This window comes from Lytechinus pictus, chromosome 3 (genome assembly GCF_037042905.1).
Source record: "Lytechinus pictus isolate F3 Inbred chromosome 3, Lp3.0, whole genome shotgun sequence".
NCBI lineage: Eukaryota > Metazoa > Echinodermata > Echinoidea > Temnopleuroida > Toxopneustidae > Lytechinus > Lytechinus pictus.
In genome coordinates, this window is record NC_087247.1 from 1,550,343 (window position 1) to 1,576,585 (window position 26,243).

Genomic DNA, 26,243 nt, shown 5'->3' on the forward strand with positions numbered 1-26,243 from the left:
TGACTGGCACTCGACTATGATTCGTAACGATTCCATATTGCTGTATCTATACACATATCTTGGACGTTTATGAAGTCAGATGGGGATTAAAACGCAAGGTAATCCACCTGCAAAGGATCTCAATTGAAACACAATCAACAGGTGTATTAATTGATCTAAGCGAGGACCACACATATTGATCATGGAATGCAATATGTAACCACGCGGTTATAGCTTTGGAGATTTTGGAGATGTGGTGACGTGTGTCACATTACACATGATGCGTCATTTCTATCGTATTTGCATCATGCGCATATAAAGCATATAAACATAACAGAGCAGATATGCGATTCATAAAAACATTCTACAGTGACATGTCGCCCTCGCGAAGGCATTTACAAATGTTGCGTCTATCGCTGTTTGCCAAGTAAGGCAAAAATACGTTTTAAAGAGTTCATCTAACGTTTCTATTCCGCTTCCAAAGGGACTTTGGAAAGTATTACCCAGGGTTTACATCACATAAGTATTTCAGGGAGTTCCCGCCATGTACACATCTACATCATCCGGTTGAGTGCAGCACAAAGCAGATCAATTTCTTGCTGAGGAAAATTACGTCATTGCAGGGATTTCGACCCTGCGACTCGCTGTTTCCAATTTAATAATAATAATAATAATAATAGCGGTATATTTACCCAGGGTAGCCGCTTCAGTTCCGAAAACTGTTCTCCCAGCGGGCCCTGCTATTATTACCCCGGCTTTAGCTGGGCTGCCTAGGCGCTCAAGCATTAAAGGAATTAATCCTGCCGGGTACCCATTTACCTCACCTGGGTCGAGTGCAGCACAATGTGGATAAATTTCTTGCCGAAGGAAATTACGCCATGGCTGGGATTCGAACCCACGACCCTCTGTTTCAAAGTCCGAAGACTAACCCACTGGACCACAACGATTACGAAACGTCATTATCTGAGAAAGATGTTTTCTTATTGAATTCAATCCAATACTGCCATGTACCATAAATTTCCATCTGGTTGCTTATCAGACCATCTGCGTAACGATTGGTTATCTCATGAACATTCAGGGTTGAAATTAATAAAGTTTCTTCAGTTTACCCTTCCAATTTTGGAAAAGACTCTCATTGACTTAATTTGTTTATTTGTTTGTATTTCCCCTTTCGTAAACTCCTATACTATTTATGTGTTCATTTAAACATTCATTTAATATATTTGAAATAAGGCTTGCCAGAAAAGGCGTCGGAGTTTAATTCAAGGATACAATTCATCGCCAACCTGCTTAATCGAATTGCTTATCTAAATTTCCTTGCGATTTGAAACATCTATGCCCCTTTTTATTAAAATAATTCTCAAGATATTTCGTGATCTTAAGGGAACGTTGTTAAATACTTTTCTCCTACTATATGGAGTAAAATTTGTAATGATCAATGATCGCTGACGCGGTGGAAAAACAAATATACCTGACACAATATAATATATTATGTCTCCGTAAATATATTTATACAGAATTTCGTTTCTTCTGCCAATAATCACTAACATTCGTATCATTATACTATGATCAAAAAGTAAAATCATCATAATTCGTAAGAAAATACGGAGCTACAAAAGTGGTAACTGGCGATCAAAACTATCATTAAAATAATAATCAATAAGACAATCAAAGAGATTTGTTGAGAGGTTCTGCGACGATGTGGATAATTTTCACAATATGTTATATCTACGCATGCGCACCTTTCTTGTAGAACCTATTAATGCCCATTTTCTTATTGATCCCCTCCCTTTAATTTGAATAATCAAAATTTTTCATTTTTTTTCTCTTGCAGTATTACCAATGTACAAAGAATACCAATGAGTGGAATACAAACCAAGAAGTTCAGATATATGACCAAGTGCAGTGTTTTTGGTTATGCTATGTGCAGTAGATACAGGTAAGTGAATAAGTGAAATACAATATCCTGTTCTCGACTAATGGGACATCGCAAGAAACTAGCAATAAATAGCTAGTCACTGTTAAGTCCTAACATCAATCACAAGTCTTGTAATGGATTAAAAATGTACAATTGATTGCAGGGGGCCGTTTCATGAAGCTGTTCGTAAGCTAAGAGCGACTTTAAGAACGACTGGCGATCCTTTCTTACGCGCTAAACCATCGCAAATAAATATACCCTTTATCATAAGAAAGGATCACCAGTTGCTCTTAACTTATGAACAGCTTTATGAAACACCCACCTGGGGGCCGTTTCATAAAGCTGTTCGTAAGTTTAATTTAAAGAGCGACTTTAAGAACGACTGGTGATCCTTTCTTGTGGTGAGTGGTATATTCATTTACGATGGTTAAGCGCGTAAGAAAGGTTCACCAGTCGTTCTTAAAGTCGCTCTTATCTTATGAACAGCTTTATGAAACACCCACCTGGTCTGTTTCTCAACAAGTATCAATTTATTTACTTTAGTAATACAAATTGATCTCATCACTTGTGAATTTTCAACTGAACTTTGCAATTGATTGCAAATATTTTCTTGCAACACCCCTATGTCCTCTAAATACTGAACTTTATGTCGGGAACAATGTCGAAAGAATATTTTATCATCGACTCACCAAGGGGAAGGTGAAAATGTTATACAATATTATAAAGAAAAAATATCGCATATAAAAGGACGGGAGACGAGAATAGGGAATAAAACAGAAATCACAATGAAGGAAGAAATATTGACAATACAAATAATGTAGAGTTAAGTATTCACTTCATTGCCCGTAAACGGTGAATAATTCAAAGTGTTTAGCATGCGGTATAATACCACGTTGCATGAAACTTTATCTTCGAATTTGATGTCATACAGCTCACTGTGCTTGCACTTGGGCTTTCTTGTTCCTCTTATCTTAATTTCCTAATCATTTTTTTCATTAATCTATTGAATTTGATATATTCATTAAATTCAGATTTCAGAATGTAACTGTTTTTTTTTTTCACTTTGATTTCGCACACGTCAGGTTGGTTTACGTGAATGCATTTCGTGAATTGGTAACGACTCAGTACGCTGTAAGACCTGGCTGCTGTAAAGGCTACGTTCAAGATGGTACTATGTGTCTGGAGGCGCCACCAACGACAAGTAAGTTACAATCTACCTTAGATTTCAAGACAAAAGACAATATAATCTAAGCAAGTCAGGCGGAACAAGGTTGAATGTTTGTCGAAAATAAATTTCGGGTGTTTTCACACTGCGACGCAGAACGAATTCAAGAACACACTGAATGTATAAATGCCCGTCAAATGACAATGAACAGCTGGGAGGTCATGGTCGAAATTTGTGAACCAAAACAGCAGTTTCGTCCTCAGCTGACTGAGCTGACGAATAGTATTACTAAAATGTCGTTTGTCAAGCATCCAGGACGAAACTGCTGATTTGATTCATCAATTTTCGAAAGAGACTGCTTGGTTTCTCTTTGTCATAAAGGATATTTTCTGTTTCTTGAAAAGCTCTGCGTCGCCGTGCGAAAAATCCGTATCGTCTCTATCGCACGTCAAAGTATTCGAGGGTAAACATAAATATTCGATAGAAACCACAACCTGTCCGTCCTATTCGTGATGGTATGTGTACAGCCACAGTCTCATCGACTCTATTTTGACTGATAGGCCTTGCATTGTGAATAATGGCATAGATTTGATAGGTCTGCAATCGATTTCCTCGGTGTGACTACGGTTTAAGTCAGGCAACGGTTACCAGGCAGGAAAGTGGGATGATGTCAGAAGACCCGACAAGTTAGAACACACTACCGGATCTGCAGTCAATTATGCCTCCAGTCTCGTCAATAAGAACATGGATGATGTCAGGGCAGACGAAGAGTGGGAACACACTATACGGATCTGTAGTCAATAATGCCCCTGGTCTCGTTTTAAGAACACGAATGATTCAGTTTCCTCTGACTCGCTTCTGAACCGTGAATGTTAGTTCCACATCTCTCATCCCCCTTTATCTTGGAGCGAAAGAAGGAGGCACGAACTTCGTTTCAAGAATAGAACAGAGACCCAAAGCCAGTTAGATTCCATACTTGGGGAAGCGAAACCTACCACATGAAGACACGTACGTTTGTTTAGAATTCTGATGATTTATCTTTTGGAAAAGAACGAAAATCTAATGAGACGTAAATAAATAGCTAGAAAATCTAAACAATAATTATCTAAAGTGAACATTTATAATTTCTTTGAAACATTCCAATGTGCCAGAAACATCTTATAAATCTTTCCATCATTCTGATACAAAATACACTCCAAATATACTGAAATGTTTGAATTCGTGATGTTTAAAACAAATCTCATCAACATAAACTAATAATTTTTAGGAAAGCTAAATCGTTATCCGGTTATCCTCATGGAAACATATCACATGATTCAGCTCGATGTCATCGTTAGAATAAGGTTAGAAACTGTAATATTGTTATGATCTCATGTAGATGAGATTTTGTTTATGATGATTCAAAATGTGATAGATTTCACACATGTTGGATCTCATTGGGGTTATAGGGGACAGGTATGAGTCTATCGTTCAGCACCTATTTAGTAACAGATGATATTAGGAACAGTTTATTCGGTATGACGCTTGGGAGTGACTCGAGATATGGGTCCTTTGTCAAATAGGAACGTTCGAAATAACAAATGCTCTAGAAGTGTTCTAGATAGGAAGTGGTTTGGAAATGTTCTGAGTAAAAAAATAAATTCTGGACTAGAAAATGTTCTAAATAATATATGCTCTAGAATAGTCCTGAATAACACCAATACAAATGCTCTAGAAATGTTCTAAATAATAAGTGCTTTGGAAGTGTTCTGAATAAAAAAGAAATGTTCTAGAATGTCCCAAAACAATCGCTCTAGAATTCCAAGACAAATTTACTCTGGGTGAATTTTATATTATATGTATTCAGCAATCCGGAATATTTTGGTTGCAGGGACTGAAACTACTGGAATACTTTGATCTGATATTACATTCGACTATATGTATTTCTTGATCATAAACATAATAGAGGAGCGTCCAAAGACCATTTTCTTTTAAAAAAGACAATAAGGTGCTCAGTGATAAAAAAAAGGGGCTACATATCGTGGACATATATAAGGTAGAACATATTCATATAAAAATTCAAACAACATGAAGAGTATCATCTGATATAGGCCATTTAAGAACCTTTATACGATTGCAAAAGCCCGACATATTTACATGATCCTGGCGAAGTCCAATTGGTAGTTCCATGGAAAATAATTTCCATGGAAATTTCATTCTGTATTCTTAATATTTTACTAACTCTCATGAACTACGTCTGCAGTTAATTTGCTTTTAATGGTGGCACGATCGACTGTGGTTTCCTCTATTCCATGACAGGACCCTTCTATGGAAGAAAGATTGTCTCTTCTTGTTTTGTTCGTAGTGACTTTACACTTGGGAATTATCGTTACTAATTTGAAAGGATGTCTATAACTTTCAACATTGTTTTGATCTTGTATCGCACCAGGGTTCCATGTACCATAACCACAATGAGGTCAGTATACTTTTGCTTGACTAACATTGGAAAATGATTTGACATGATGTATGCTTTAATTCTTGCACCCCCCCCCCCCTACTCCAGTGCCTCCTCAGACGTCCACGAGAAGCCCGACGACAGTCAGAACACAAACAGTGAGGGCGCCTTTCGGCGATGTGTCTCCCAGAGGATCTTCGGGTGGCTACCCTATCAAGGAAGGCTCTGGAGTGTCTAAGGGCCAGTCTGGTCATCGCGATGAGGTACTCATAGATCAGGAAGGAGGCTACTTTGAGGTGAATCCTGATTACAAGGGGCCGGCTGTGGATCGAGTGTTGCCTCTGATTGCGTCTGGTGTTGCAGGGGTCATTACCCTGACCGCTGTAGTAGCCTTCGTGCTGATTTTCATCAGTAGGAGGAAAAGGAAGCGCAACAAGGTCCAACCTGGGTAAGAATTCGTCCCCATTAGCATCCACGATGAAATCTAACATTCATTTTTAAGTTAATGCGACTTGCTCGTCGTGATTTGCTATTTAACAATTTGGTTTGAAAAAAAAAAAGGTTGAGGAAAAAAATCCTATTATTAAAATATTGCGGGAATGTGGGCATAGGTTTAGAACACTTATGCTTCATCTGTTTTATGAAAGAAAATCTGCAGATAATTAACCAATTAACGAATTAGGGAATGTTAATATGCTTCCGATGAGGATGATATATACGGCTTTTTTTTTCTTGTTATTCTACATTTTGCCGAAAGACTGATCTGTTCCCGATCCCTAGATAATCATTTTGCGATTAAAACAGATGCATGTTCAGTTTTTAGAATATGTATTTATGTTGACAAGCGAGAAACAACATGAAAAAAATAACAGGTTGGGATTAAGAGATATGAGGCTCCCTTTGCACGACTTCTATCGAGAAACCGTGTTAAACTCAATGGCTACGGAAACTTACTGGTTTCTGTATTAATGAAAATGGAAGTGAGAGAAGCTGGTTATCCATGTGCTAAAAAAGATGTAAACGATTCCTCCAAATAGCTGGGAATTATACTTAGAGTCGACCATCACACTATTGGGAAGCCAGTTTTTGCATATAGAGAGGTAAGGGACGGATCAAGGGAAACTTCTAGTCGAAAGGTTATTTTGTAGGCGGCAACTGCCCCCTCTCCATCCCCAGCATACATCGCTTTAGTCCTAATTGACTCATTCGCCACTATCGCAAATTATCATTCTCAAAGTCAACGCCGTTGCCAATTCCCGAAATAAACCCGATCCTATCTAATCAAACTATTATTCCGACACCCCTTATCCCTCCTACCAACTCCCTGTCGTTTTTTAAATCACCTGTTTCTTTTAACCATTTCCATTGTTTCCGCAATTGTTTCAACGGCACGTATTAGAGCCCCAGAGAATGATAGACACTAATCCATAATGTCTGTAGATTTCCAAATTAATACTTGGCTACATTTATATACAGTATGATAAATCTATAACACCTGCTTTTAAGAGTACGTGTGTGTCTAAAGAAGAATTTTATTACTCATCAAAGTATTCCCCAGAGGCATTTCTAAAATACACTTTTGATGACGATGGTTTTTTTTAAGACGTGATATTCTTTAAAATGGAAAATAGATTTACAATGGAGTTCAATTTCTTAAACAAGCATTGTCGGAATGATGAGGCCCAAAGCAAAACAGTGAAATCGTGACATCGCAGTGAGTTTATCGTCATGGTGGCAATACAATTTTGTTTTTCGTTATAGAATGTAGATAATGTCGCGTATTTTGAATAATCACTTTATCCTTCATTTTCCTTCCCTCATCCTTTTTGTTTTCAATTTCTATGTTCGCAGATTTCATGACTCTGTTCGGTTCCGAACTAACCACCAGCCGAAGGATACGACTAAGCTCGAGATGAAGAGAATGTCAACAGAGAAATCATCAGCACACGCCTTAGCGCTTGCTGTCACTAATCCAAACCCCAAGGCATCCAATAAATTCAAGAGATTGTCTCGAAAAGGTTAATAATATTATTTATGTATTTACATGAGATGAATAAGTACAATTACAAGTCTTCTTATCTTCTTGTCTTGAACCGAATAGAACGACTTAATTTTATTTTATTGTGATTATGATTGATTTTTAAATTTCGCATTTTCTCCACTCTCGATTTAGAAATGTACATCAGATTATAATCATGTATTCATAAACATAACAATTACTGAACAGAGTTTTCTAGAGTGAGGGGGACAACTGAAATAAAGCCATATTACATAATTCAAGCACGGTGATGTAAAACATTTATAAAGTACAAAGTATAACAAGGAGATAGAAGGGAAAATATATGCAGCTAATGAACACAGACACGAAATTCATGATTTCAAGGCATAAGAATTTAAAAGCTGCTATAAATCTGTATCAATATTGAACAATTAGCTAAAAAGGTAAAAATAGCTGTTTCCTTTAAATCAGGAGATGGCGCGCTTCAAGACAGTAAACAGAACAAGTGAAGCATCCGACAGATAAAGACAAAAATTTCGTTGTGATCTCTGGGGATGGGACAGTCCGGGGGGACAGTACCTGTCTGACAAGTTAGAGGCAAAATCAGGGGGGGGGGTAGGAACTCGAATTTTGATCTGGTGATACATGTATCAGATCAAAGAATACACGGACGAAAAACAAACAGGTAGGATGCGATTTCAGAGCAGGACCTGGTGTTAGATAACTGCAGAGGGCGCAATGGCAGCTCTTGACACAGCGACATAAGTATTAAATTGGAACAGGATTTGGAAAGACTCAAGCAAACGTATTTAAGACACTGTCTCGGTCGTCTTTATCGAGACAGTATTTTCTTTATAATTTTTTTTCTTGTTCTCCTTTTGCTTAAATCATGTATATTAAACACATTAGACATGCTAGAGGTCATAATCGACGATATGCCAACGATGTTGTAATGCAATCTAAATTTATATTTAATCTAAAGATGGAAGTGAGAAAGTGTTGCTTTATTAGAAAGATGGAAAGTTAATTTTACTTGTCATAATGCAATTCTTAAACTATTTAAACTCTTTTGTGTCTGTTTTTTTCATGTCTTCTTTAGATGGACCTTATGTGGAAATATCGGATATTCCGGGAACACCGTTCGCGAGAGTCACCTCAAAGACGGAAGAGACGATACGATCGGATCTACAAAACAACCAAGTACACGCTGCTTTCATCAACAACAGAAGAAGTTTGAACGAATCCCAACGAAAACAGAGAAGTCCCGTGAAGCGTGGTGGCTCAATGAAGATTGTTCCCCAATACGCCGTGGTCAACAAGCTAAGAAAACCTGACACCGACTGCGAAGAGCTGTTGGACGCCAAGAATAGCCCTAAAAATAACAACGACGCAGAGGACAACCTCCATGGAGCTTACCACGCCTTTACCCTTGAACATCAAGTTACTGGAGATTCAGCCCCGCTGTATGCAGATCCCAATCAGAAACAACAGAACAAGTCAAGAACGTGGGCTTGTCGCGTTGGTTCAAGTCTGAAGGAGAATCGTGTCAAAGGTGTGGGTACGCTCACACCAGGGAACGTCTTAGCTCTGGTGAAGCAGAGCAATCTTCGAGAAACATCCAAACTCTTTACGAGCTGCGGCGATGGGGTCGGGAACCGCCGCCTCTCGTCGGGTTATACAAACAAAGATGATGATTCAGAAAACTCGAGTGGATACAGCTCACTCCGTCACAGCATTGAGGGGGAACCGGACATGTACGGGAAGTTGAACCATGCTACCAGTGTAAAACCCTCAAGTCCGCCCGATACCAAGGGTCAGACAGCTGCGTTAGAAGCAGCAGACGTCAATGACTACGATAAACTCAGACGAGGTCCCAAGTCGAGAACTCTGGGGTTGAAATGGGCAACATCAGGGCATTACGAGACCTTAGACGTTGATGAAACATGATGCTGACGTCTTTAAACTTTTCTATAATGAAAGACACGTACATATTAAGTAAAACGTAGGACGACGTCCTACGGCTGATCTTTTGCAATAACTGAAACACTAGCCAGAGAAACCGGAAAAGGACCTGATGGCAACTTCCAAGGACTAACACGGCATAATATCGGTGGAAACCGTAAATGATACGTATGTATCCATGTACTGTCATATCTGCTGGTTGTTGCACCGCTAACTAAAAAGTAACAGTGATACCTTATAGCGGTATTGTGGCTCGGTTGATAAGTATCCGGACTGTAAACCACAAGGTACGGTGTTGAAATCCCTCTGGGGCACCCGCGTCCTTTGGCAATGCGTTTTATTCACATTTCCCACTCTCCACCCAGGTATAGCAAACGTGTACCAGGTACGAGGCATTTCCTCGAATAAACGAACGCCCGATAACATGGATGATGTTTGCCACGCTAAAGCCGGGGTAATGTTATGCTGCGCTTAGAAAAAAGCGTATCTAGTGATGTGTAAGCATAATTCGGTCACTTTGTTAATCATTATAAATGGTGATTCATTGTGCCTATCCACACTTTCATAATAGATAGATAAAAGATGTTAGTCAGAACCCGTGACCATGATGTTGCACACTAAATTAGACATTTGTTATGATTTCGGTCAGCGGGTTTAACCTTCCCAACATGACTCGGGATTTATTTGTTTTTATTTGTGGAGACTAATCTGAGCTGAAATAGTTGAGGTAAACTTTCATACTCTCCCTTTCCCCTTTCTCCCAGTAATAGTTAAAGGGTTGGAGTCAGGAAACTTATTTGCTCATCTATAAAATATTTTAACATATTTGTACTTTTAATGTACGTAAATGTTTATGATGTGGCTTAAAGGTAATATTACATATTGAACACAGTAAAAATGTTTTCCAAAACTTCATGTAGTAAGATTTACTTTTAGGCTTACGTGGGATTTTTATAGATGAAATTTTGAAAATGAAATTCATTATACTTTGTAGTTTCTGTTCAAGGATTTTTTTTAGAAATGTATATAACAGATGATACTTTTGTACTTTCCACTTGTAAATATTGATGGAAGAACTTATCTAACTTGTCTGCCGTATTCACTTTTCACATTGAAATGATACAACCTCCGTTGAAAAAATTTTTACAACTACGATGTGATATACTAGTAATGTATGAGGGAAAACCCCTATAAATTACTGCAGGATGTGAACTAAAAACATCGAGTCACGATATCATGTGCCTATTGTCTATAAACAATGACTGGTGTCTTTAAAAAATGAAAGTGAAACTCCATAATACACAAAAGAAACCCATCATATCTCCATCAACAATCTTCATTGTAATTCCCAACATGCCCAATGATTATAGATATATTTTGTGAAAAAAAATGACCGATTTAACTCTTCGTGTGTAACGTGTGCAAAATTGGACATACAAAGATTCACTGAACAATCGTAATACTTAGCTCCCTCTTTACTGAATAAAAAAGGTTATTTGTGTAAGTACCAGGTACGAAATAATTACATGTATAACTCATGCAATAGTATTAATCAATCAGTAAATAAAAAACAACAATTTTTCTCAATCATTCTGATTTTTTATCAGCTTAATTTGAGGATCGAGAACTAAGTTGAGGATAGGAATTATATTTATCAACAAGCATTTAAATGAAATTCTTGTCATTTTTTCTCCAAATTTGATTTGAGTTATGAAAATTTACCCCACTATAACGAATCATTTAGGATAAGAAGTCATCAGTTATTTGTGTAACGTATAAAATTGACATCATCTTTATCATCTGTCACATCTCAAACTATTATCCTATAACGCTCCCTAGCTACGTGTCATTTGACCAGTTAGTATTGTGACATGACGTTTTCTGAATACATCTATAGCATCTTTAATCGGCATGTGCAATAGAAAATTCATTATTACAGTATTGAAATTTTTGGTGATAAATTGGACTGATTGTACACGGGGCTGCGACTTTCTATATCAATAACCAAAAATAACTCTTGGGATACTATAAATATGAATACATGTTCAATTTTTATTGTTATATCTTGTATGGTACATAAATCGATCTAGTAATGAATGCTAACACTATTAATGAAGGGGCTGTCACTCGTGGTGTGCGTTTCATAAAGTTGCTCGTAAGTTACGAGCGAATTTACAAACGACTGGTGATCCTTTTTTGTGGTAAGTGATGGACACCATATTTCCATTGGTGTGGTTTTCGTTCCTAAGAAAGGATACCAGTCGTTCGTAAAGTCACGCGTAGCTTACGAACACCTTTATGAAACTCCCACCTGGACGTTTTAGCCAGCGTGTGACGACGTATTGTACGTATGGTCAGCCCTTTTCTCTTTCTTTCACATTTGTTGATATCAAGCTTTAAATTCTACATAACTGATAATATTAATAATTAATTTCTTTTTGAAGAATAATTTTCATTGTTAATAAAAAAAGCAATTCTTAATACCAAGAAATGAGAGTTCAAGGATCATTTTTAATTCAAAGGATTGTAAGTAGATCCATACCGTCTGTGAATATAGAGACCAGTCGAATATTATATTTAAATATAAAGCAAAACGATTTGAAATTGAATATTTCGAGATCTTAGAGTTAATCCTTAAAATTAGAAATGAATTTACAGCCAGATTTACAATCTGGATTTATTTAAAATCCTTGAAATTTAGAGTGATAGCTTGACATAACCTACTCATGTCGACAAAAACTAAATGTATAGATATTCCTGACGTACTGATTGTGAAAAAGGGAGGCTAGTGGCGACCTAATCTTTTTCGAAAATACCAATATGGCAATTATCCACTTCTCATCATAGTATTTCAACGTAAGTTATAGCCATACCCATGGATTATTATTGCTTTGACGGTTGTATAAATGCAATATTATGTATATTATTCGCTTTGAATGTCGTAATTATTTTATATGAAATAAAAATTTATACATCTACTGAAACAATTTCCACTGATATTGTCTCTTCTTTTCATTTCATTTTCTTCAAAAAGGTCGATCATTTTTATAAGTCGTACAATGCGATAAACACTCACCAAGATAGGCAAGAAATACAACCTTGCTAATTGAATTATTTTTGGAAACAATCAAAAGAAGAAAAACAGAACCATGAAAGTTTGAAAGAGATCGGTCAAGAAAATTAATGGCCGTTTGAAAGACTAGATCACTGAGACTATACACATCTAAAATTGGCAAGTGGATTGTGGCAAGTGGGAAGAAAAACACTCCCATCTATCCTGTACACGATTTTTTAAAAATCCAAGTTCCCTTTTCTGGGGCAGTGATCGAAATATTAAAGAGAGAGCATGGAATTCGATAATACGACTGAGAGGCGTCCAGTGGAGACAAGAAAATGCATGTATACTTTAAAAAAAATATTATGATTATAAAACTACAATTATCATTCATAACAATGCAACCTGACAAGGAAATAAGAGCTCAAACAAGCAAGATCAAGTTGCATCGTAGGCGAACTGAACTTGGGACCATGGATAGTAAATAGACCGTAAGGCGAAACCGACTCCAGACCGACAAAGGTTTTTCGTTGCTTCCATGACATTTCCTCCGGCGACAGTTGCTCCGATAGAAAATCTGCACGTGAACACTGAAACCAAACAAAAAATCTATCCTCCAAAACCACATAAACCCTTATCCTTATCCTTACATTATTCTTAACCAAAAACTCTTTATTGAATCCAAGCTCTAAACTTTATGCTCCAGTCCCTCTGGAAAATGGAGATCGGAGCAAATGTCGCCGGAGCAAATTTCGTGTCACCTTTTCGTTATTTTCAATGACACATCTTCGATCAGTTTGGATCGGTTTCATTGTTGCGATGTGACGAGAGAATAAGAGGGAATTTTCGCTCCACAACGCACGACTGTTTATAACTGTTGCGATTATGTGCAACATAAAATAATATTGTGACCAAACGATACCAAACGATCGCAAGAGCGATTGTGAAAGCCCCTTAATGGCGCCAACTACACCAAGGTAATGTAACAAGACTTAGTTAGCGAAGTGCCACTGACTTACAATTGCTTAACAAACTATTGTATTCTGTGATGTTACGGGGCACTTAATTGCTTTCGGCAGTTTGGGATTATCATGTCTAAGCTAGGATAGGATTAGTGATTTCAACATGAAAGTAATATTTGTCCACCTAAACATTTACCTGAACGTGTTGTAAAGGTTCAAAACGTTGTTCAAGTCGTAACAGAAAGTCGTTTTACACGAGTGTATCTTTTTAACGTTTCTCCTAATGCATGTAAATGTAAAGTTTGTCTACACTCTTAAGGATTGTCAAATTCATGGGAATTTATATAATGGCCTCCAAAGTTCAATTATGCGTAAATAAAAAAACCCATCTCATTCCTTTGCTCGGTCAAGAATGGGTTTCCTAATTGTGGCTGTGGTGTTATTCTTTGCCCTCTTCATAATTCTTTGATTTCTCTCTATACCTCTTATGTATCTACGCACTTCCTTTTCCGCTCTCCTGTCCCTCGTACCATGTTACATCCTATACTCTCTCTTTGTGATCATAAATCTTCTTTGTTTAGTATAAGAAGGAAATAAGGAATAAATCAGTTGTTTTTCCCCCGACCGGCTATTAGCAGAATACGGCAACTGAAAGACTAGCTGAAGTACCAGCGCCATTATTGTCACTAATTAGAGAATTGACAAAAGCAGAGAAGGGAATCGAAACGAAAAATCCGTTATTCCTTGCATTGGTTTATGACTGGAACCTAACCGCGGAAGCACACTCATGTTGACCATACCATTAAAACAAGTGGAATGCCTCTGATGGTCTCACCTGCATCATGCGATTCAATATTAGCAGCAGTGCTGACTTTGAAAACTACTATAAAATAATTACGTTATTCACAAAAAACACCATTCATATAATGATACAATAGTACGTTCATTGGTATTTGACCTTGATCATGTGACCTAAAACTTGTCAGTGATACTTGATTACCCCTATATCCATATTTTATACACTATATCTATAAACTTTGAAAGTGATGACAGAATCTAATAATTACCTCTAAAATGGCCAAAGTTCAATGAACTTAAATGACCTGAAATGACCTGAAACTCGCATGATATGTTTATCCGCCACTCTTTTACCCTAGAATCATGATTTGAATCATGATTCAAATCATGATTCTGCAGAATCACGATTGCGTTTAGTCGAAATTGAATATAATCATGATTAGAATCACAAACATGAAACACGAAAAAAGGGGCGTTTGGAAAGACGTTTCTGCAGAATCACGTACGAAAATGTTCGAATAAACGATATCGTGATTACAATCATGATTATATGACCTCACTGTTGTGTCGGGCTACTTTCGGTTTGACTCTTGCCAAGCTCAAGGCGCTCTATATGCTCATTGTATGTACATGACTATGTACTATGAATTCATTTCTTGTCATGTTCAAGTTCTGTGTTGGTCATCGCATCGTCCACTACTTTTCATTTTTTGGTCATGTCTTCAACTTCAAGTTCTAGAAATGAATTAACTGGACAGACAATGATCTCAGTTGTTGTTGAGTATACAGTATCAATATCAAATTGGATCTACGCTGAAAATCACTTCCGAACACCATTTTGGATAAACTAACAAGATGAATAGAAGCATATGGACCCTTTATGATAGAAGTAAACAAAATGAGGTATAGACTGAATTCTGATGGAAGCAAAAGAATTTTCGAGAGCCGAAACACGTGCGAAAAACTTCCTCTGTCAAACTGCGCACTAGATTGGCCCGAATCTGAGGAGAAACAGCATTGGAATGAAGGTCGTCTAAACGCTGATTCTGTGATATTGTGATTCATGTTTGTGTTTTGAATCATGATTCAAATCATGATTCAAATCATGATTCTGGCTTGAGGTCGCATAAACGCAGCCCAATATACTTACAGAGTTATGATGGTAATTCAACAAATACCCCCAACATGACCAAAGTCCATTGACGTTTGACCTTGGTCATGCGACCTGAAACTCGCACAAGATGTTCGGTAAGGTAACTCTTATGTCCACGTTTTATGAACTAGACCAATACACAAACAGAGATATGATGGTAATTCAACAAATACCCCAACTTGGCCAAAGTTCATTGACCTTACATGACCTTTGACCTTGATCATGTGACCTGAAACTCGCACAGTATGTTCAGTGATACTTGATTACTCTTTTGTCCAAGTTTCATGAATCAGATTCATAACCTTTCGAAGTTTTGATGGTAATTCAACAGATACCCCCATTATGGCCAAAGTTCATTGACCTTTGACCTTGGTCATGTGACCTGAAATGCGCACAGGATGTTCAGTGATACTTGATTACTCTTGTGTCCAAGTTTCATGAATCAGATTCATAACCTTTCAAAGTTTTGATGGTAATTCAATAAATACCCCCGACTTGGCCAAAGTTCATTGACCTTAAATGACCTTTGAATTTAATAATGTGACCTGATACTTGCACAGGATATTCAGTGATACTTGATTACCCTTATGTCCAAGTTTCATGAATCAGATCCATAAACTTTAAAGTTATGCTGTCATTTAAAAAACTTAACCTTCGGTTAAGATTTGGTGTTGACTCCTAATCTAATCTAATCTATTCGATCATTTTATGACATTTTTTCTTAACGGTTTGGGCTCTCATTCCCATGGTTAAACTTGTTATCGATAACAACATGTCAAAATTGCAAGTTAGCTATTGACCAATTCGTTTCTTTTCATGAAACAGAGCCCTGCCATACACATTTTTTTTCCGAGGGGGTGGGGGCGGGGGTACGCATATTAAAAAAAAAAAGAAAATGAAAGCGAGAGAGCAAAGTGACATAGCTTGCCTTGGGGAGCTTTTTTTATTTCTTAAAGCGACAATTTTTTTTTTTTTTTTTTTTTTTTTTTGGGGGGGGGGCAACTAACCCCTGCCCCATGCTGCGTACGACCATGCCCTGTTGCATACGTTTGGCTGACAGAAAAAAATATATATACTAATATAAAGTTAAGATTTCAGCTATGCGATTCTGGATTGCTGCCACCATGGCCACTCTATAAACATAACACTTTCATGCTCATAGAACCAATGATAGGCAAATCATATTTTCTGGTAAAAGCACCATCTACTCTTCTTTTATTTTTTCTCTATCAATTGCAAACAATTGATTATCATTAATATTGAGCGTTTATGGCAACGAGGAAGTCAGATATGTCGATCAGGATGTTTACATCTTTGAAGTGGTCGCAACTCCCATAATCACGTTTAGCTTATGTAAAGGACTTGCATCTAATATGTATAAAGTGGATGTTAAAAGAACTCACAAGTGACTTTCCAGTCGTTTCTGTGGATTGTTCTAGTGGTTGACAGTATCACGACGAAGGGTCCGATTATAACTGTTGTCTCTATGGAATTTACAAAATTTGGTAAGTACGTCTAGAAGTATTGTCATTTTAGAGAAAGAATTTTTATTAGAAATAAATAAAGGGGGAACGATTCAGGAGGATGAGTTATCTCCAAATCTCCGGGGGATATAAAAATCGATATGCACCAGGAAAACTACCAAGCAAGGTGGCTCATTGGTATAGCTCCCACGCCATTGATGGAACGTCGAGGCATGATCAACCAAATCATACCAAACAAAATAATTTCATCATGATCCCTGAAGTGGAAACAATACGGCCAGTACGACGATTGTTTTCTTATTTTCTGGTGGTGTAAGGGTTGTTTTAGATCTGACCAGGGCAAGCCAGAATTCGATAGGGAAAAAGTAGGCGAAAAGGAAGACAATACCAAAAATGAGGAAAGGCTTGGGGGCAGGGCTTGAACATACAAGAGAAAGTGAGAGATAATCCGATCATCATCATGATTATAATGAGATGGAAATCACTGCTAAATGAAACCCCTCACTAAGGATATATCGATTATTCATAAAATCATCAGTTTTTGTTACTAACCTTGTTTACAGGCCAATTGAAGACACAATGCACCACCTTTGGTTCACCGTTGTTCTTCAGATTGGGATATTTCTTACCCTCCCCAAAAGCCCGATGTCACTGGATGGCAGTGCAATCTGCGAAGAAAAAAGAAGGTCAGTATGCACATAACTGCATGATATAGATGAATTTGAGGAGGGGGGTAGGGGCTTCCAAAGAAGAACACGGGCTCTTCCAATAGGACATGTGCTCTTCCAATATGACATATAATGAGCCTTGTGTGCGTTGCTATGTCGATGTCTGTGCATGAGTTATCTTTGTTAGGCATACTTGAATCCCAACTACAATAAAACAGCATCCAAACCGGAAAATGGGTGCGAACATGTTGAGTGTCGAGTTAATTATAATTTATGCAAAAGGCCTAGTTTCAATTGGTCTTCCAATCATTTTGTCAAATTCTCACTTCGTCTTTTTTTAAGAGAAAGGCCTTCATTATATTCGGATTTAATTCATTTTTTTTGCAGGAGAGGTGAAATTCTTCATTTATGAATTAATTATATAAGAAAATGAACCGCTACAGTGGCGGAAGTATGAAGGACAATGCACAATGGTTTGTTGAATTGATGATAATGATGATGATGATGACGATGATGATGACGATAACAATTTAATGATAAATACGTATATGAACATGATCATTATATTGGAAAACATAGTATCTAAAATGAAAATAATAACAATAACAGCTAGATAATGTTAAACAGTAGCACGAACAAAACTATAAACAAAGCATTATAATGTAGGGTAATCGACCAACTTCATGAAAACCTTCTCAAACGATGGCCAGTTCCGCGCTAGCCCTTTACAAGCCCATACATCCACATAATTATGTATTTATTAATTTATCAATTCACTCATTTGTTTATTAGTTGGTTTAATGAATTATTCAATTTTGGATTTTAGATTTGATGGCCATTAGACTAGGTGGGTATTAGAAAAACTGGTGAATATTCAAACTGACAGGGGCGGTGTCGGGGTATTTTGTTTACGGGGGGGGGGGGGGGAGTCAGGAATCATTTATATTTTTTCGCCCTTCATCATTTAATTATCTTATATGACAAACATCCCCGGTGGCAAGATATCTATGGAGGAATGTGATATTGTTTTAGTATGTATATACTTCTTTAAAAATTATTTCTCTTTATAGATTTTGTGAAAGAAATGAGGTATATTTTCTGTAACAAGTGTAAGTAGGTTCGTTCAGGATTAACTGAATCAGAATTGAGATTGAAGTTGATGTAGACATGCATGCAATTGTGACTTATATAGTTTAAAATGAATTACGATATTGATATTATTATTTGTGGCTAACGTTGAATCACATTTTGCTATTGACATAGCTTCAATTACCAGATGATTTTGTATGTTTGTCATCTACATTTTAAGGAAAATATTCTATACATTTTGCAATAAATCAAATTTCACCTTTGTTCTACAATACCTTAAAGTTACGTCATGTTTTATCAATCGATAATTAGTAATAGGGTTATACACCTTCGTCTTCTTTTATCTATCAAGGAAAAGTCCGCCCCAACAAAAAGTTGATTTGAATAAAAAGCGAATAACCCAACAAACACAACACTGACAATTTCATCAAAATTAGATGTAAAATAAGAAAGTTATGATATTTTAAAGTTTCACTTAATTCCATAAAACAGTTATATGTACATCCTGGTTAGTACACAAATGAGAGACTAATGACGTCATCTACTCACTATTTATTTTATACTTTAATATGTGAAATATTTATCCTTATTGTCAAGTGAAACAACGATTAATTCCACCGTGAACATGTGGAATTAGCATTGTTTAATGCAATATGGTTCAAACAAGTTGGTCCTTATGCAAATTTATAAAAAATGAAATATTGTTTAAGTCAAACAATAAAAAACAAAATAAATAGTGAGTGAGGGACATCATCAACTGTCTCATTCGCATGTTACTGAGTTGTGCATATCACTGTTTTGTGAAAAAGAAGTGAAATCTTAAAAAGTCATAACTTTCTTATTTTACACCCAATTTTGATGAAACTTTCAGCGTTATGCTAGTTTAATTTTTTTTCTTCTATTTATCAACTTTTGTTTCTGGGGTGGACTTGACTTCTAATTATCCTTTTCTTCTCTTGTTTGGCTAATATGGCCTAAAACTTAAACTAAGCCGGATGGGATGATAGTTGATGTGCTTTGCGATGCCTTCTCTTAAATCTGTTTATTTTCTGAACTATGGTAACTCTTCTTTTCTACCGTTTTTATTGTGTAGCCAGAAAAAGATGGTAAGCACACGCGTGACAAAAACCAATACAGTCCTGACGTACAGGAGAGGACGATGGATATTGTGGAATAAGCATACTGTCTATCGGTAAATCTCCTCTTTCATTATTTTTTTTAAATATTCTGAATGACACGAAATTGCTTACCAAACAAACGAGTTTCATGTTAAAGATACACTTACTTATGTTACTGGCAATTATATAAATTTGTTTTACACAGTAATCCGAGATTTCACAAAGTTCTTAATATTATATATTATATTTTCAGTCATGAAAAGAAACCATATTTATGACTTGGGTTGTGGCGTCGGACATGTGAATTGAACGGTCTGTAATATTTAAACGTCTTGAGGGTAAAACCATAATATCAACACTCAACGGAAGTATCAACTCCCAAAGCACTTCATATTTATATACAATATAGATTTAAATGCTCTTCGAATAATGATACTCAATTTGCTAAGTTGATAAAAAAGGCTCCTAATTATGAGCTGTGGCAATATACCCTAGTTCCATTTTATTTAACACTTTGAAAATGTCAACATTTGGAAAAACCTGAAACGATATCGTTTTTGTTTAATTTCATCGATCGTTTATTCCAAAATACTTTTTTTAGTAAATATTGATCAAATTATGTAAAAATTGCGTTAATTTATATGTGTAGGTTAACTTGCTGTAAGGGGTAAAAAACCATAATTTGTACATATTATGATCCCCCACTGACAGATATTGAATGCAAGTGGAAATAAATTGAATTGAACTGATTTGAAAAAAAAAATCAATTGAATTATTCGGAATTACGAAAAAATAGATTTCTTATACCCTTTAAACGGAAAACGTGTCATGATACCAAAATCATGATAACAGCTAAAAGAAAATAGACATCTGTTATTTTTAAACGATACACCCGAGAAAAGCATCCCCAAAATGGGTAAGGATTTGCATACTGAATGATTTTTAAAATTTGCCAATTAAAAGGAGTTAAAAGGCTGAAAGTATTCATTTTTTCATATTCTACGAAAAGAACTGTCATAGGCTACGCGAAGGTAAACCAACCTGTTACGAACTACTTCATCATCCGTGAATGCTGTAGTGGCTATAAAGTGGACGCAACGCAGGGTCTCTGCCTTCCAATATCAGGTACGCCTAGACCTTTATTCTGTCTGGAAAATGCACCGACTTCAATGTAATACATTATTTGATGGTTGAAAAAAGTTGAAGTTGAAAGAAGTAGAAAAAAATGTGAAAAAGTACTTGTATCTATGATATTGGTAATTTTTTTGGGGGGCCAAAACATATACAAGACATATTAAACGAAAACAAACAGGACGTAGGTTCCTTAAGTGGAAGTTCCCCTGAAAACAAATTGTCTCTAGGCGTATAAAGAAAAAGGTATTTCAAGTAATCAAATATACACCTATTCAGGAAATGACAATTGCGATCATTTTAATTCTCAAATTCAGGACCCGAGGAGAGACTGTCTACGACAACAGAAAACGGTGAGCCGGATGTTGCTCCATCATCCGAAACGACGAGGGACGAATTGCCGAGAACGTCAACGTCATCGTATAATGTCAATAACTCCCCTACTACTTTGCAAAGCAACGAGACAGCCAGAGGAGTGGAAGATGGTTTGGGTACGATGTCATCAAGGACTCGACGACAGACAACAATCATGATCAGCATTCTTCTTTCCTTCGCTATTGTTATCGTACTGTCAGTCGCATTGGGGTGCATGGTGTACCGCCGACGGAAAAGAAGCAGAATACAGGAGATTGATAGGTGAGTGTTGATAATTCATCATGGATCTTATACCAGTTTAGATCTACCACCAAACGCGAGGTAACCTAGAAAGCTACCGCAGGTCGGCGTTTGTCCACTGTAGATCTAAACGGTCTCGGCGCAAAGCACGAATCTGAGGTAATCGCGAGGTAAATATTACCTAGACAGCACAATCGCGAGGTCACAGGGCGTGATCCCCTGTTGGATTGTATATCTAAAACGGCGTAAACTCGGCATAAAAAACGAAAGGCCTTAATCTGAGCGATCGTTGTGCAGCGCGCGCTTTCCCCCTTGATTGACATTTCGCCATGACAACGCAGTTCGCCAGTCCAAAGGGAGACGATGTACCTCGCGATTACCGCAGATGATCTAAACGGCCCCAATGTGCACCTCGTGTTTTAATAAGGACTTTCATGCCGTGTTCGCTCTAGAAAATTGTCTAGTGTGACACCAGAGAGAGATAGATCTAAACGGGGTATCAGTCAGGGCCCGCTCCCTTATCCGGAGGTGAACCATTAGATAATGAAGTAGAATACCTGTACCCAACGGCACAAAAAGAGTCGTGTAAAAGCATGTAGATTTTGGAACTCCTTCAGAACGGTGCCCGCTTCTCGTAGGCCAGACCCAGGTTTTCCAGGTTAAAAATCCGCAACAACATCGAAAACTGATATGGCTTAATAATTCCTGCACCAACGCAAATAACATAAATGGTCGAACTACACAATATATTAAAATTTCTCGTGTAGATTTTCTCCGGTTATGTATAGATTTGTATAATTGTACAAATTGTATTATAAAAATGGAAAATTAAGGAATGTTTTCACGAATTATACAATTTTGCATTAATGGTCTGTGTTTCTTTTCCAACAGGAACACTGCAGAACCACTCCGTGACTTGTCAGAAAAAAGTATGTAAAACCTATTGACTATATAAATCATTCGTGATATCATGTAAGAAATGAATATAAACGTAACGATGTTCAGCTATGTCCTTGCATTGTAAAACTTAAGTAGTCCCCTATCATGTGGTCCCTACAAGGTAGTGTAGTGATGATGCCAAATGACTACATAGTTATGAATCTACAGATTTTTAATTTACAAACGTGCTAGTTGGAATACTAATGTTTATCCCAACTATGTGTATGTCAATTATACGAAATAAGTTTGTGTGTTGGGGTGGGAGGGTGTAGTATGCAAAGATCACCGCACACTAATACCAAACAAAGAAATGTACTAATTACAGAGTAGCGAGATGAGAGAGGGGCTGGAGTTTGAGGCAAATAAAGGCCTCAGGAAGGGAACAAAGCGAAATATAGATAAAGAAGTAGAAAGGGAGAGAAAGAAAATATCAAGAATGTAAAAGGCAGGGAGAGAGAGATTTCATTTCCACCATTAAAATGTAAATAAACTAGGGGTATTCATTGCTATTAAAGATGAATTCGATATGCATGGTCAATATGTTTTATATAAAAAATCATGTAACGAAAATAATGTTATTTCCACGTTTCATCATTCTTTCTTGACAAAAGGTTCAAACATTCAGCATTTCTCTCCATCGTTCGCCCCTGATGATGAATATGCACTCGTCGATAAGACGCCCAGAGTCTCAACACCAACTGAAGATCCCCGGCAAGAATACGAAAACACATGCATTGGTGGAGAACCAGTTGATCTACAATCCGATGGCCAAAACAAGGAGCCACAAGGGGAAAATCTCTTACCGTATACCGATGAGTGTTACACGGAAGTTAATGACATGCTCCCAAGCTCAACCGGATGCGATGAAAAGGTAGACCATTCACCACCAAAAGGTTCAAACATTCAGCATTTCTCTCCATCGTTCGCCCCTGATGATGAATATGCACTCGTCGATAAGACGCCCAGAGTCTCAACACCAACTGAAGATCCCCGGCAAGAATACGAAAACACATGGTTTGATGGAAAACCAGTTGATCTACAATCCGATGGCCAAAACAATGAGCCACAAGGGGGAAATCTCTTACCGTATACCGATGAGTGTTACACAGAAGTTAATGACATGCTCCCAAGCTCGACCGGATGCGATGAAGAGGTCGACCATTCACCACCATACTCTGTTTGTCCAGATCATGCAGAGGGTGCTATGAACGACGGGTATGAAGCAGATGATGATTCACAACTTACATACGATCACCTGGATCGAAGCCCTACACAAGGCAACACGCATCATGGAGACTCCTCAAAAGAGGGTTCTGAAAGTGCAGGCGGAATCTATAATGTTCTTGTCCAGTCAGATTCTGCTGACTCACAAGAAAAATACGATGCGTTGCAACGAAACATGTGGCAGACTGAGCAATCTGGTATCGGTGGCTGCGATCCGGGTCTTGCTGGTCCATCGCCGGGTTCACAGACAGACCACGTGGTAGATGCCGATGATTACGACGTTCTTGATAGAGTGATGCCCAAAACAATCGGGAGGGAGCATCTCGGAGAACTACACCGGAGTCCCGACGAGGCAGATTATGGACATCTTGGGTCAAGCCTTGAAAGGGATACTAAAGAGAATGATGACATTGACATGATGCCCATCTATTATAATGGATATATCAATTAGAATAAACGTGAAGTTCAAGGTTTTGATCGCGATCACTAACATGACTAGTGAGTTTGGGTGGTAAAAATTAGGATCATTTTTAGATAGTTTGTCACGTTGGTCGCAAATTGACATATTTTGTCGTCAATATCAATGTAATGCCCTAGCATATAACCTGACTGTAGCTTATTGAGACATGCGCATATATGATACATCATGGACATTTGCCAACCGTATCCATTGTTGTGGCGTAAGCTATTACCAAGGAGCTTCCAACACAAGCTCCTTGCTATTACGCGTTTGATTTAGCTGTACTGGAAGGTCCAAGGTTAGAGCCTTGACTGACATAAAGGAAATGTAATTCCCTACTCTTAAGTGAACATTATGGAGATACTGTTGTGACTTGCAACCCAATAGGCCAAGAACTGCGTTTTGAAAAGTTAAGGTAATCTCACACTATAAAAGTAATAACAGTCAACCTTTTAGGGATAGACTACAATACATTGATGGACTTCATATTTGTAATCCAACAGAAACTTACAAGAACTCACGACAAATATCCACAATGTCGCCACCGGTGACGCAAAAATTGCAACCAAAATCGTGAAACTGGCCCAAACTGGCGACCAAAGTTGCACAACAAACCTCAAAGAGTATAAGAAAAACAAAGTAAATTAATTTCATTTCATTTAGTTTATTTCCATTTCCAAGAATAGAATACTGACTTGACTGAAAAGAGCACAGTCATGTCCTGTTATTGGGCCATAAAACATTGGAATTCTCTTCCCATTGAAGTACAGGGAATAAACTCAAGAACTATCAAATTTAAGAGGAAACTGAACAAATATCTTTCGCTTGACAGTCAAAGGAAGACACAAACGATCGTGTTATAGGGGAATATAGGGGACAACGTTCTTTTCTCGTTCATGCAAGTTCATGTTCAATGTATTATTGTATGCCATATGATTTGATATTTCTCGATATTTCTTTCTTTTTCTCCTTTCCTTAATCTTCTACGTTTTCTTCCCCCCCCCCCTCCTCCTTCCTCTTTTCTTCTTCTCCTCCTTCACTTTATTCTTCTCCTCTTCATGTTATTCTGTATATACCAATAAAATATTGATTTATAATTGTAATTCATGATTTTATTTCAGCATTGAATAGTAAGATTTTAATTCATTATTATCATTATTGTTATTATTATGTCAAACATCACAATGGATGGAATCTTTCGATCTTTCATAGGTAATCTTGTTCAAGCTTGCTGATATTATTTTTTCGATGTGTTGGAGACTTGACAAATAAAATCGATAAATCATTTAGCCAATCAATGTTTTAATGTATATATTGTTCTGTATCGGCATGTAAACAAAACAGATTTTACATAATTAGATAAGTAACTTGTATTTGTGAATGGATGTTTTTTATTTTTAATATTGAGTGCGATATCATTGAAGGACAAGTCCGCTCCAACGAAAAATTAATTTGAATAAAAAGTGAAAAATCCAACGAGCATAACACTGAAAATTTCATCAAAATGGGATGTAAAATATATTTCATCAAAATGGGATGTAAAAGCTACATATGGCACGTTAAAGTTTCTCTAAATTTCACACAACAGTTCTATGCACATCCTGGTCGGTATGCAAATGAAGGGACTGATGACATCACTCACTCACTATGTCTTTTGTATTTCATTATATGATATATGATTTATTCCCATTTTCTCCTCATTGTCCTTGAAACGAAGTTTCATTCCTCCCTGAACATGTGGAATTACCATCGCCTTAACATTTTATGGTTCAGTCAAGTTGGTCCTTATTGTCAAATCTGTAAAAATTGAAATATTGTATTATTCAAACAATAAAAAACAAAATAAATAGGGAGTGAGGGACATCATCGACTCTGTCATTTGCATGTCATTGAGTTGTACATATACATGTACATGTAACTGTTTTGTGAAAAAATAAGCGAAACTTTAAAATGTCATAACTTCCTTATTTTACATCCGATTTTGATGAAATTTTCAGCATTATGCTAGTTTGATTTTTCTCTATTTATTCGAATCAGCATTTTTCTGAGGTGGACTTGACCTTTAAGTAAGCCCGATGGAGCACAATGTT

The 26,243-nt window shown here is 37.0% G+C and overlaps 2 protein-coding genes across 3 annotated transcripts; both read left to right on the forward strand.

The window, feature by feature from the left end:
- Positions 1–1,817: 1,817 nt before the first annotated feature.
- LOC129256035 (uncharacterized) lies at positions 1,818–12,438 on the forward strand. Its single transcript, XM_064096130.1, has 5 exons — positions 1,818–1,918; positions 2,980–3,098; positions 5,605–5,944; positions 7,348–7,514; positions 8,595–12,438. Exons 1-5 carry the CDS (start codon positions 1,839–1,841, stop codon positions 9,440–9,442), a joined length of 1,554 nt encoding a protein of 517 aa, XP_063952200.1. The 5' UTR covers positions 1,818–1,838; the 3' UTR covers positions 9,443–12,438.
- Positions 12,439–16,525: 4,087 nt separating this feature from the next.
- LOC135153487 (uncharacterized) lies at positions 16,526–25,449 on the forward strand. 2 transcript variants are annotated; one of them, XM_064096131.1, is made up of 7 exons: positions 16,526–16,930; positions 17,473–17,595; positions 19,760–19,858; positions 20,794–20,909; positions 21,233–21,551; positions 22,422–22,459; positions 23,081–25,449. In XM_064096131.1, exons 2-7 carry the CDS (start codon positions 17,489–17,491, stop codon positions 24,142–24,144), a joined length of 1,743 nt encoding a protein of 580 aa, XP_063952201.1. In that variant the 5' UTR covers positions 16,526–16,930; positions 17,473–17,488; the 3' UTR covers positions 24,145–25,449. The 2 variants fall into 2 exon arrangements, with proteins under 2 accessions (XP_063952201.1, XP_063952202.1); XM_064096132.1 differs by having other exon boundaries at positions 23,363–25,446.
- The last annotated feature ends 794 nt before the right edge of the window (positions 25,450–26,243 follow it).

Bases quoted from the DNA above. Each gene is read 5' to 3' on its own strand.
- LOC129256035 (XM_064096130.1), top strand. From the start codon at position 1,839: ATGAGTGGAATACAAACCAAGAAGTTCAGATATATGACCAAGTGCAGT. The intron at 3,099-5,604 runs GTAAGTTACAAT...CCCCTACTCCAG, and splicing joins GGAGGCGCCACCAACGACAA to TGCCTCCTCAGACGTCCACG. The intron at 5,945-7,347 runs GTAAGAATTCGT...CTATGTTCGCAG, and splicing joins CGCAACAAGGTCCAACCTGG to ATTTCATGACTCTGTTCGGT.
- LOC135153487 (XM_064096131.1), top strand. From the start codon at position 17,489: ATGCACCACCTTTGGTTCACCGTTGTTCTTCAGATTGGGATATTTCTT. The intron at 19,859-20,793 runs GTAAATCTCCTC...TTCTACGAAAAG, and splicing joins AATAAGCATACTGTCTATCG to AACTGTCATAGGCTACGCGA. The intron at 22,460-23,080 runs GTATGTAAAACC...TCTTGACAAAAG, and splicing joins CCGTGACTTGTCAGAAAAAA to GTTCAAACATTCAGCATTTC.